The following is an 11796-nucleotide window of genomic DNA, read 5'->3' on the forward strand; positions in this document are numbered from 1 at the left end:
CATAGAGTAGGCCCTAAGTATAATTTACTTAAATGACATATTTGTCCATTTTTGTGAAATTATGCCGGTGCAAAAGTGAGTACACCCATAGTGTCTGAGAAGGGGCCGTGTTGGCCCGAAACATCTCAAAATTGAAAGGGATGAAAAGGGAGGTCATCGGTGTGCGTTTCAACCTTGTTTTACATTGAACTTTTACATTTTGAGTCTGCACCTGGCTAAAATCGATGTGTGTGAGATTTGAATGAAATCCTGTAGGGAGTATCATGATCTGCTTCAGTAGTCACAGTACATGATGACAAGCATATTTCTTATGGTGGAATTCAGCTTCCTGCTGTTGTATGGATGGCCTCCAGGATAAGTGACCATGGTTTGAGGGTCCTCAGTGATGGCCAAAGGGAAGGTGATGGGGCACACTGGATGGGAGAAGTAAGGTGGGGATTTGGGACTGGGACACCTTGAATGTGTGAAGCACAAGGCTTCTCCTGAAGGAGAAGGCAGTGTGATGCAGTGATTGTCTCTAGTGAGCTCTGATTCACCACTGAGCCTGATTCTTTGGTGTAGCTTGCCTTTCAGACCCAAAGTTTGGTACGCCAGAAGATTTGGCCCTAAGTCCAAGCGGGGAGCTCTACTCTCCTTTGCTAAAATAATAATAATAATAATAATAATAATAATAAAAATAAAATTTAAAAAACATGTGCGGATATCAAAGTTATAATACAGTATGACACCAATGTAATTTCAAATGCATGAACATGCTCTTAACAGAAAACATGTACCTTGTATAGAGACACTATCAAAGGTTCTTCCAGGACACCATTTAATGGTCTTCCCAAAGATTTAGGTTTGCCTCCGGTCTGACACTCACTTCACCAACAGAACTTTTAACCTCTGCTTATTTTGAAGTTGTGAAGATCCTCGAGGTCAGCAGTTAGGCTATTAAGTCAGCTTATTGTTACAACAGCAACGTTTTAAATGCTTTATAGATATGTAGGTATATGACACTGCACAACGGTAGGCTAGTCACCTGGTTAGGCAGGTAGGCTATCTGCGTGGACCACATAAGTTTCACTTCACCGGTAGAGGATGCTACACTGTAAACAGAAACTGAAACTGAAAGTAGTCGGTTGCTGTGGTGCTAGTAAACGCAAACGGTAGCCTTGCCAGCACACCTTTCTGATTATATTTTTGATCGTTTATTTTTGTACCGTGTTACGAATCTTTTACCATTTTAAGCGTCACTTTAAGTCGTATGGACAAGCTTGTCTAGACTTGATGTAGGATACGTCATGTTTCTCGTATAAGCCTAGGCTATGTTGTTGCAATAACCCGTGCTTCGCAATTTAATTGATACAATTGTTGTGAAGTATTTTACTGAATGTCCCCTGAAAAGGTGAAATGGAGAGAACCTCATTATATCGTCGTTCGTATGGTAAGTGGGATTCCATTATTCCGAGTATGCGTAATGTCGAAACGACTGATTTATCACTTTGCTGTTTTGCTCTCTTGAAGACCCGCGGATAAGAGGACTGAGCAACTTCAGTCTATCATGCTGTGTAAATGCACTTCTGCAGTCCTTATTCGCCACAAAGGAATTACAAGACCTTCTAGACCGGTGCGTAATCTTCTCAATTTTCTCCAAAACAAATGCTTTGCTAGTCGCCTGCTCTGACGTGTTGTTGTAGCCCGTTGTAAATCGTTTGTGAGAGTGACCAGGCCACAGAGGTCTGTGGACCAAGCTTTTAGCCCTGACATAGCACATGTCCTCCTGTTGTCCATTCCATATTTGTGATTTCTGTGTGTCCAGTTGGGAACCAAATGGTGATTGCGAGGAAAGTAAAAACGTAGCTCTGCATCTGAAGAAGACTCTGCAGGATATGCGACGAGATGGTCTACAACCTGCGCCTCATCGCAGCTTCCTGGCTTGCCTGCATCACAATTCAATCTACAGTATGTACCCACCCAGTGCACACTTACCTAACCTAGTAATAAGTTATAACCATATGATGTAGTCAGGCAACCCTACACTGTAGACACAGTTTGAATGTATGTAAAATCTAAAATAGATGTACTATAATGCCCCCACTTGGATAATTGAAAAGTCTACGCTAGAACTGAATGGCAGATTTAGGTTCTCATTAAATTGTATACATGTATTGTGTGGGGATTCCCTTTCAGATGACCTTGTCCTGGGCCCAGGTCCAGTCAAACCTGCCAGAGGCCCTGCTTATGCATACTCTAACTTGTACAGTCCGAGTAAGACTAACAGTTAGCCTGGCCCATGTGTTGGTGGTGTGGCAGCCAGCCGGTTGTCACCCCTTCATGGGGTTCCCTAATTCGGTTGCCTTGCCCACTACACAGTTTTCCCAAGAGAAGGAAGCGTTGCTGTATGTAAATCCATGCAAATGTGTCTCCTAGGAAATGTGCAGCATGATGCCGATGAAGTGTTTCTCTCAGTCCTGAACCTCATTCAACAACAGATGGCCGACACACATGTGGTAGAGTTGGCACCGTTTTTTTCCCTCCATTGTTCAGTTTTGTGAAAGAAAGCTGAGCCGTGCATGCATGGTTGTTGATTGACATTGTTGCGAAAAGGAGAGAAGAATGGCTGTTAAAAGAGTTGTGTTGCGTGTTGTTACCTCTTTCTACAGAAAAGGGAAATCCTTGACCTTTATAAGGTCAACATCAAGGGCCACACATTATGTTCGGAGTGTGCGTATGATCACGTGGTCGAGAGCTTTCTGCTCAGCCTTCCGCTTTCTGTGCACGAGGGGCGCAATGACTTGGTGAGAGTGACTTGATTTTGGCTTATAATGGTCATCATTGCATATACCGTAGGCTTCTTTCCCAGTGCTCCCCTGAGTCACCGATATTAAGTGTTAAATACCACATGTGATCTGGTCTATAGAAGAAATGCATCCAGTCATTCTTTGAGGAACAGGAGCTCGAAGGAGAAGATAAATGCTACTGTGAACGATGTGGACAGAAATGGCGATCTAAGCAGGTCAGAAGGCTTTTGATTGTACATGATGAACTGTATGCGGTAGACAATGGCTACGTTTACATGAGACATTTAATTTGGTATGATCTCACTTTAAATCTGAATAAAGTTTAATTCCGCTTTGAAAACGTCAACACCTCTTAATTCGGCATTATAGGAAATATCAAAGTAAATCTGACTGAACTATTTAATTCGGAATTATTAATTCGGAATGAAAAACATCATGTAAACATAGTGATTATATTGGATTTAATAAAGATAATATATGGTATGTCTTTGTCTTAAATGCTTTTGTCAGTGATGACATCAGTGTTCCATTTTCTTTTTGGCAGTGGTTTGAACTTTGTGCCCTCCCTAAAATCGTATGCATGCATCTGAAGCGGTTTCGAAATGTGGATGGATTCACCAGAAAACTGTTTAGCAAAGTGTCATTCCCCGAGACCCTGAACTTCACTGACATTGATCCTAAGGTAATTTATATAGTTCAAGATGCCTGCGGATCTTGAATCCTGAGAAGTCATTGAATGGCAGATTGTAAAACGACATACAGTATACTTTATCTCTGTTCTTTTGAATAATTCACGTCATCAAATATGGACATGACTGACAATTAAATTCGCTGCAGTGCAACCCTAATTGCCATACTCATCATTGGATATATAAAAACAGTCCTCAGAAATACTTCACCCTCAGCTGATGCTCTTGCTTTTTTTATTTGTAAACCCATCATTTTGAAATATGTAAGTAATTGTAATTTTAATGTAATTTCCTTGTCACACAGCACACTACAACTTACAGGCTGTATGCAGTGGTGGTACACTCTGGAATTGCCTCGTTTGGCCACTACACGGCATACATTCAACTACCAACAGACTCGACATGGTACTATGCAGATGACAGTCGAGTTAAAAAGGTAAACTGTGTGGTGTGGCAGTTAATACACATTAAACAATCATAATCACAAGATATTTTGTACACTGTAGGATTATGGCAGCCAAATACAAGTCCCAAGCTTCAGCCTCCCAGTCTGATGTATGCGCTTCAGTTCAGTTACTTACTTACAGTTCATGGTTATGTTTGGACTTGGTACAAGACAACTGGCCAATCAGCAACAGAGTTCACCCCTCCCACCAATAATCATTTTTCAGTATTATGAACAAGTGTTAGCGATTGGATGACTCGTATTTCAATTGCAAATTCAATTGAGTTCATGTCTCCCTCCACCAAACACTTCTCAATTTGGCCATTGCAGACCCTCTGAACGAATGAAATTAGCACAGGGGTGTAAGACCCGACCAGTATCAAAACAGGACGTATTCGATCTGCAGTTTGATCTGCTCACCATCAAAGTGTGTGTCTGCCTTTAATGTCAAGGTTAAAGAGGTTTTCTGACCACACACAATTTTGTTCATGCACAAAGGTTTCATGGAGTGACGTCCAGCGGTCTTATGGAGGACATTCAGGGTAAGATAGTTTGTCAAGATATTATTTGGATGTGTCTTTAGATTGGCTCATGCCTTAACATGTTCAGATGTTGTCTATATCATCTTGGAAAGGTTAGGGGTCAGGCATGCTTATATTTAGGTGCTAAGTCCCAATAAATGAAGGTCAATTTCAATTCACCCTCTGTAACCATCTCAAGTTATTTTTAAGGCAAACGTCAACAGCAGTGCTGTGTATAAGACATAAGATATCTACCCCATGCAGTATCCATCTCAATGTCTTTCATTGTGGTGCCATGATGCCACAATGTCTATCACTTGAGAAGAATAGGGCCCTGCCATGGCCTAACGGTAGGGCACTGGGTTACTAAGCTGCTTCAATTCCGGCTCGGGTCATTTGCCGATCCTTCCCCGTCTCTCTCTCTCTCCCCACTCATTTCCTGTCTTTCCTCCACTGCCCTGTCAGAAATAAAGGCAAACAATCCTAAAAAAAAACATTAAAAAAACTTGAGAAGAAAAGCAGTATATTGTCGCTGAGCACTGAGAGTTTCTGTCACCTCTGATAACTACATGTGTCTCACCGTGCATCTACTCGTGTGTTTTCGTACTGTATTTTTTTCTACAGATATGACACAGCCTATATGCTGTTATACAGAGAACAGCCAGAAGAAAGCTCTGCCTCAAACAGTTAATGGATTAAAGCTCAACGGCTTTTATGTAACTGAGTGGACTACAGAAGACACAATGGACAACTAAAAAAAGAAGGAAAAGTGAACCATCATAGGACCATCGTTTTGTGTACTGTATGTTTACATTTTTCCCCATGAATTCACATTCTTATATTTCTTAATTTTTTCATGAAGTGGATCACTATTTTATTTGAACTTGTGTGTTATACATATTGCAACATTCCTTTGGTGTAATGGGATAGGGTAAAGATTCAGTGCAATTGAAAACTTTTTGTCATTCCAAATCTGAGTCAAATCAATTTGTTATTGTATGTTCATAAACACCTTAAAGTTTGAGTGTTCAAGTCTTGCCTGTGATCCTTTCCTGGATATTCTTTCGGTCAGGAAGTCGGTCTAAAGTATTACTTAAAGGCAGTGTTGGGAGTAACTCGTTACAAAAGTAACTAATTACTGTAATGCATTACCTTTTTGAGTAACGCAGTAATGTAACTGATTACAGGGGAAAAAATCTGTAATATGTCCTCGTTACAATGCAAGTAACTTGCACATTACAACACATTTTTTTCACCTAAATTTTGTGTGCGTATTTTGTTTTCTTTATACAATGTTCGCGGATCACCGCGAGATCAGCTATTGCCTACGATAGCCTACGTCCGTGCAGAGATTTTAAAGTTTCACGCAGAACATTGCTTCCTCTTTCACGCTTCGTCTCTCGAAATGGCAGGCTGACAAAGGATGACCGATCAGGAAGATCCAGCTTGCTCGTTTTCAAGATGGGTATATGCCCACTACTTTGACTCCATTGAAAACTAGACTGCCTGTGCAGTCGCCTTCGACTGCTTAAGGTATATCCCCGAAACGCGACGCTTCCATTCCCCATTCATTCCTACCACTCCCGTCCACCTTTTCATGAACGTTTATGATAAATACAAAATATAAAATATATATATTTAATATCTATACATAGATCAATGACGTGCAGAGGCTTGGGGCAAATGGTAACACTGTTTTAATGGTTCACTATTACAGTGGATATACCAAATTAGGTACAGTGTAATAACCAGTGTAACAATATTTAATACCACGTCATACCAGTGTGACACCATGTACCAATTTTGTACTTATATCATGTAGGCTATTTGTGTGTAAGTGATATTACATGGTATTGCATATTTGTACATTGGTATTACACTAGTATTACATGGTATTACATATTGTTACATTGGTTATTACACTGTACCTGGTATTGCCTATTTTTACACTGGTATTACACTAGTATTACATGGTATTAAATATTGTTACACTGGTTATTACACTGTAGGCCTACCTGATATGGTAGATTCACTGAAATGGTGAACCATTAAATTAAGGAGTTACCGGGCAAATCAATCCACCCAGTCAGAACTTATGGGCCAAATAAAAATTCCACCATTTTGAAAGTGTTGACCTCCAAACTCGAATCAGTTCATGAACCTACCCTAGAGCATTCACACACCAAATCTGGGACAAATCCATCCACCCGGTCAGAAGTAATGGGCCAAACAAAAATTCGGCCATCTTGAATTCGGCCATCTTGAAATTGTTGACCTCCAAACTCGAGTCAGTTCATGAACCCACCCTAGAGCATTCACACACCAAATCTGGGACAAATCCATCCACCCGGTCAGAAGTAATGGGCCAAACAAAAATTCGGCCATCTTGAATTCGGCCATCTTGAAATTGTTGACCTCCAAACTCGAATCAGTTCATGAACCTACCCTAGAACATTCACACACCAAATCTGGGACAAATCCATCCACCCGGTCAGAAGTTATGGACCAAACAAAAATTCGGCCATCTTGAATTCGGCCATCTTGAAAGTGTTAACCTCCAAACTCTAATCAGTTCATGAACCCACCCTACAGCATTCACACACCAAATCTGGGACAAATCCATCCACCCGGTCAGAAGTAATGGGCCAAACAAAAATTTGGCCATCTTGAATTCGGCCATCTTGAAATTGTTGACCTCCAAACTCGAATCAGTTCATGAACCTGCCCTAGAGCATTCACACACCAAATCTGGGACAAATCCAAACATCCGTTCAAAAGTTATCGCGTTAACACGAAAGACCTTACGCGGCGGCGGACGCGGCGGCGGCGGTGCACGCAAAACCATCCCCGACGCTCCGCGTTTCGGGGATATAATAAGGACGCCAAGAACATTTAGGTTAAATGCACTGTACTTGAAACCCAAACCGCTTTCCACGTCGAAAAACAGTAGCCTACAAACAATTTGACGATTTGAAGAGGTGCCATAGCACCACCAAATTAGTCAGGAAAGGAGGGGATGCATCCCATTCGCACGAGACAGGGACACGGCAGGGTAGGCTATCCGACGGGGGGATGAGTAGGCCTATGTTGCACCCCCCTCACTTTTGTTCAACTAAACATCACTAAAATTGAAATAAATCAATTTGAAAGAAAATATTATCCTCTTGGCTCATTAATGCTTATTATATTTCATTGTAGCTTCAGCTGTACTTATGAAGCCTCAACTCCACTATCGTCCTTGGCATTGTTCAATAACGTTTATGACAAAATGTGGCGCATGTGGATGTGGGGGGTTGGGGGGGGGGGGGAGGGGGTCGGACATAAAAAAAAAGAAATTGAAAAAAAAATTGGAAATAAAAAAAAAAATCCGACCGGACGATGACCAAACCTGACAACCAACCGGAACCAAACTTTTTTTTTTCTTAGGCCTTATTGTATGTGGGTAAGACGCAATTCCTGAAAATGTTTGTTTTCAGTCTGCAGACTTCCAAAACGACTTGTGGATGGCAGGTGAAAGTCATGCCACCTCATAGATTTGCACTGTAGATTGCCAAATCCTTATTTCCAGTCATTTTGGCTAAAGTAACTAAAAGTAATGCAAAAGTAGTGTAATGCCTTACTTTTAAAAAAAAAGTAATGTTGTAATGTAAGGCATTACTTTTAAATGACAGTAACATGTAATAAGTAGTACATTACAGTTTTTGAGTAACTTTCCCAACAGTGCTTAAAGGTGCACCATGTAATATTTGATGTAGCCTAGTTTATTTCCAGAGTTCATGCTGCCAAGTATTGATTATGACTGGGAAAATTCAATTTTTCATACATGAAAAGGGGGATCTTGTGCATGGTCCACCATTTTGAATTTCCAGAAATAAGAGATTTTAGCTGCAAAACTTACTTTACTTTGGTTATACTAGTAAATATTGATTTATTGTTTACTAATATTCATGAAAAGATCAAATATAGTCATAGGCAGCACAGTTTCAATGAGCAACAGTACCCATTCTGGCCACATTCTACACAGTGCACATTTGAATATGAGATACCCCTTTGGCAATATATCAAAAATTGGTCTCACGTCATCACCATACGTTTGTGCATACACTATTTCACATGCACTTACTAACACATACATTTGCATGTGTGTGGAAAAATATTGTATGTAGGCCTATCAAATTATTGTATGTATGAACTTTTAGCGATGTGATATTGCCAAGGGGGCACCTCATACTGCTTAGGCATAGTGCTACTTAAATGTTTTTTGGGAAACACAGCCCTGGTCAGCAATCCTATGGATACAGTATTCTTCCACTAGGTGGTAGTCCTTTATCAGAAGATGATACACTCTCACACACACACACACACACACACACACACACACACACACACACACACACACACACACACACACACACACACACACGGCCATCATATCTGATTCAGTAGTCAGAGATGTGTTGAATGAGATGAGTGAGATGATAGTGTTAGCGAAGAATGCTGACTTCAAGTGTTGGTGTGTGTGTGTGTATCAGGGGGAAAACCAAACCTGCAGCAGAGGAAGGGATCAAACGCTTCTATGAGACGAGTCATGGCTGACTCTCATGCAAAAAATGAGGTTACTCAGATAGAGTCAGATGAAGAACTGAGTGCAGTCCCTTTTGATATTTTTTGACGAATCTCCTCGGCCTAATATAGACCTAGTTTCATTTGGTTAGTGTTGAAAAGGTACTAAAACCAGCATTAGTTGTGGTCCTTGCAGGACATCATAAGCACAAGTCTTTTAGTTATTGAAATATTGAATTGGAAATACATTTCAGAGGTTTTGAACCAATGCGATAGCCAGGTGGATGAAACTTTTCAAAAAGCTTTGACAAGGGTTTGATACAAGTGTGTCTCGTCTTTATTCTCTTTCACTTTTCTTTTTGAGGACCAAGAATGTCCATTGTGGTGTGGAAAAGTACAACCTTGCAAGTTCAGGCGTTGCTATAACATATGACATCAGCGTCTTTTCTTTTCCACCTTATTCGCTCTTCTTTGACAAACATTGTTAATGTATTGTCAGTAAAGGTGTTTGTACACTTTCCAGTCGAAACGTGTTGATCTTGTCTGTTTGTACTGCTTTATTGTAAGCAGGGGTGGCGTTCAGGGGTGTGTGTGGGGGGTAAACTGTGACTGATTCACCAGGGCCCCATGTACAGCATACAGGAGGCCCACACAGTCCGATTTGTGACGATATCCATTGGACCTGATTGTACATAGGGCCTAATATTAACTGCTACGCCCCTGATTGTAAGGGCACTATTACACTGATTTAATGACTTCAAACCCCTGTGGAAGTTGTTGAATTATTAATGTGGAGCGAGTAAAGATGAACAGAGCGCTACAAAAGTGTATTGTGTCAGTCTGTCACTGCCTTGTGGTCACTGTCTGTTCTCTCCTCGTTCCTTTGTTGTTGTATAATAATGTAATGGTGGCTCCAGACATTGGCCAGGTGTCACGGCACGTGCGCCATGTTGTTGACCTTGCAACTGCTGGGTGTAAATGGCTAGACATACACCTGCCTTGTCGTGCCGTTCAGGAGCCCATCCTATCCTATCACCCACGCAAACACACACCCACATCCACATCCACCAACTCAAATACACACAGTCACACATCTACACACACAAACACACCCATGAACTGAAACACAAGAAAGCCACACACACATAGAGACTCTCTCTCTCTCTCACACACACACACACACACACACACACACACACAAAGGAGAAGACACACGCATGCCTACGCACACCCATTGACTCATTCAAATACCCAGCACAGATACACAAACAGACCCATACTCAATCACACAAGAAAGACACACAGATACATAGACTCTAACACACAAGAAAGCTGCACACACATACACACAGCCTTCCCATTGACTTCCATTCATATTAACCCCAGTGGTCGAGTTGTAAAATCAAAGCGGGGGAGATGGTCAGAGATTGATTCTGATTATTGGGGGTTTGGGGTTTTTCCCCCGAGAAAATTTTGAAAATGCAGTTGTTAAAAGTGAAATTTTAACACAATATGTGAAGAAGGGAGACCTGATTTAGAGGGGGATGATTTTTTGATCATTGTCATTGAGGGGGATGATTTTAGACCATTTTCATTGTTGGGGGGGGTGACATCCCCCCTCATCCCCCTACAACTCAAGCCCTGATTAACCCTAACAATACAGTAGCTATTAGCTAAAGAATGCTAAACTGTTTTTTTTATGTTTTTTGTTATTGTGTTTACTAAAAACCTAATAAAAAGTTAATCACAAAAAAGAATGCTAAACTGTACCCACACCAAATAACCTAACCTGTCAGTGAGGAAATGTGTTTACAGTTTTACTTTTACCAGTGATAACAAAACTACCCCAGCAAAAGGGGTCAGAACATGTGTGGTCCAGGATTTGGGCCCCACATGGAGTGTGGGCCCCACATGGAGTGTGGGCCCCACCTTGTTGGTGTACTCTAATAACAGTGGCCTCACGAAGGTAGATTGGTGCAGTACACACACACAGACACACACATCCATAGACTCACATACATCACACACTCTCTTACACCATCTGGCCACAGGAGTGTGACTGTAGCACAGCTGGAAGTTAAGTAGAAATCAGGATACCACACACACACGCACGCACACACACACACACACACACACACACACACACACACACACACACACACACGCACGCACACACACACACACACACACGTGTGACGCCCTGCTTGCCTGGTGTCCACCCCACACACAGCACAGCACCACTGTTCACTTGTTGGCCTGCAGTCTGTCACCTTGTCTAAGGAGTATAATTACCCCCCCCAGACACCCGCCTTGCAGAAGGCAACGAGTCGGGGCGAGTCATTACATCATCCAGGATTATTAACCAAAGAAGAAGAAGAGAAGGGGGCCCTGTTTTTCAAACACCATCAACCAGGGAAGGCAGGGCAGGCAGGGAAAATAAAGTGTGTGCCACTCGTCTGCCAAGAGGGATCGGTTTACCTCCTTCGCTCGCTCGCTTCCTGGCTTGTGCAACAGGTGTGCGAGCCATGATTTTTGCACCTGAGGAGGCAATCTCAGAAAAGCAACGCTGGCTGGCTGTGTGTGTGTGTGTGTGTGTGTGTGTGTGTGTGTGTGTGTGTGTGTGTGTGTGTGTGTGTGTGTGTGTGTGTGTGTGTGTGTGTGTGTGTGTGTGTGTGTGTGTGTGTGTTAGTGTGATGTAAGCTAAAGCAGATGGGTAGAACTTGTGGGCCCTGTACCCCAAACCCCAAGTACCCCCCTGCCTTAACACATACACATAGCCTACACATACACAC

At 41.9% G+C, this 11796-nt stretch overlaps 1 protein-coding gene across 1 annotated transcript; it reads left to right on the forward strand.

Moving 5' to 3' along the window:
- Nucleotides 1-1087: 1087 nt before the first annotated feature.
- On the forward strand, nucleotides 1088-5479 carry usp18 (ubiquitin specific peptidase 18). The gene is made up of 10 exons (XM_063217054.1): nucleotides 1088-1429; nucleotides 1510-1612; nucleotides 1805-1947; nucleotides 2416-2495; nucleotides 2649-2783; nucleotides 2906-3001; nucleotides 3331-3468; nucleotides 3780-3911; nucleotides 4419-4462; nucleotides 5066-5479. Exons 1-10 carry the CDS (start codon nucleotides 1396-1398, stop codon nucleotides 5130-5132), a joined length of 972 nt encoding a protein of 323 aa, XP_063073124.1. The 5' UTR covers nucleotides 1088-1395; the 3' UTR covers nucleotides 5133-5479.
- The last annotated feature ends 6317 nt before the right edge of the window (nucleotides 5480-11796 follow it).

Source organism: Engraulis encrasicolus, chromosome 15, assembly GCF_034702125.1.
Source record: "Engraulis encrasicolus isolate BLACKSEA-1 chromosome 15, IST_EnEncr_1.0, whole genome shotgun sequence".
Taxonomy (NCBI): domain Eukaryota; kingdom Metazoa; phylum Chordata; class Actinopteri; order Clupeiformes; family Engraulidae; genus Engraulis; species Engraulis encrasicolus.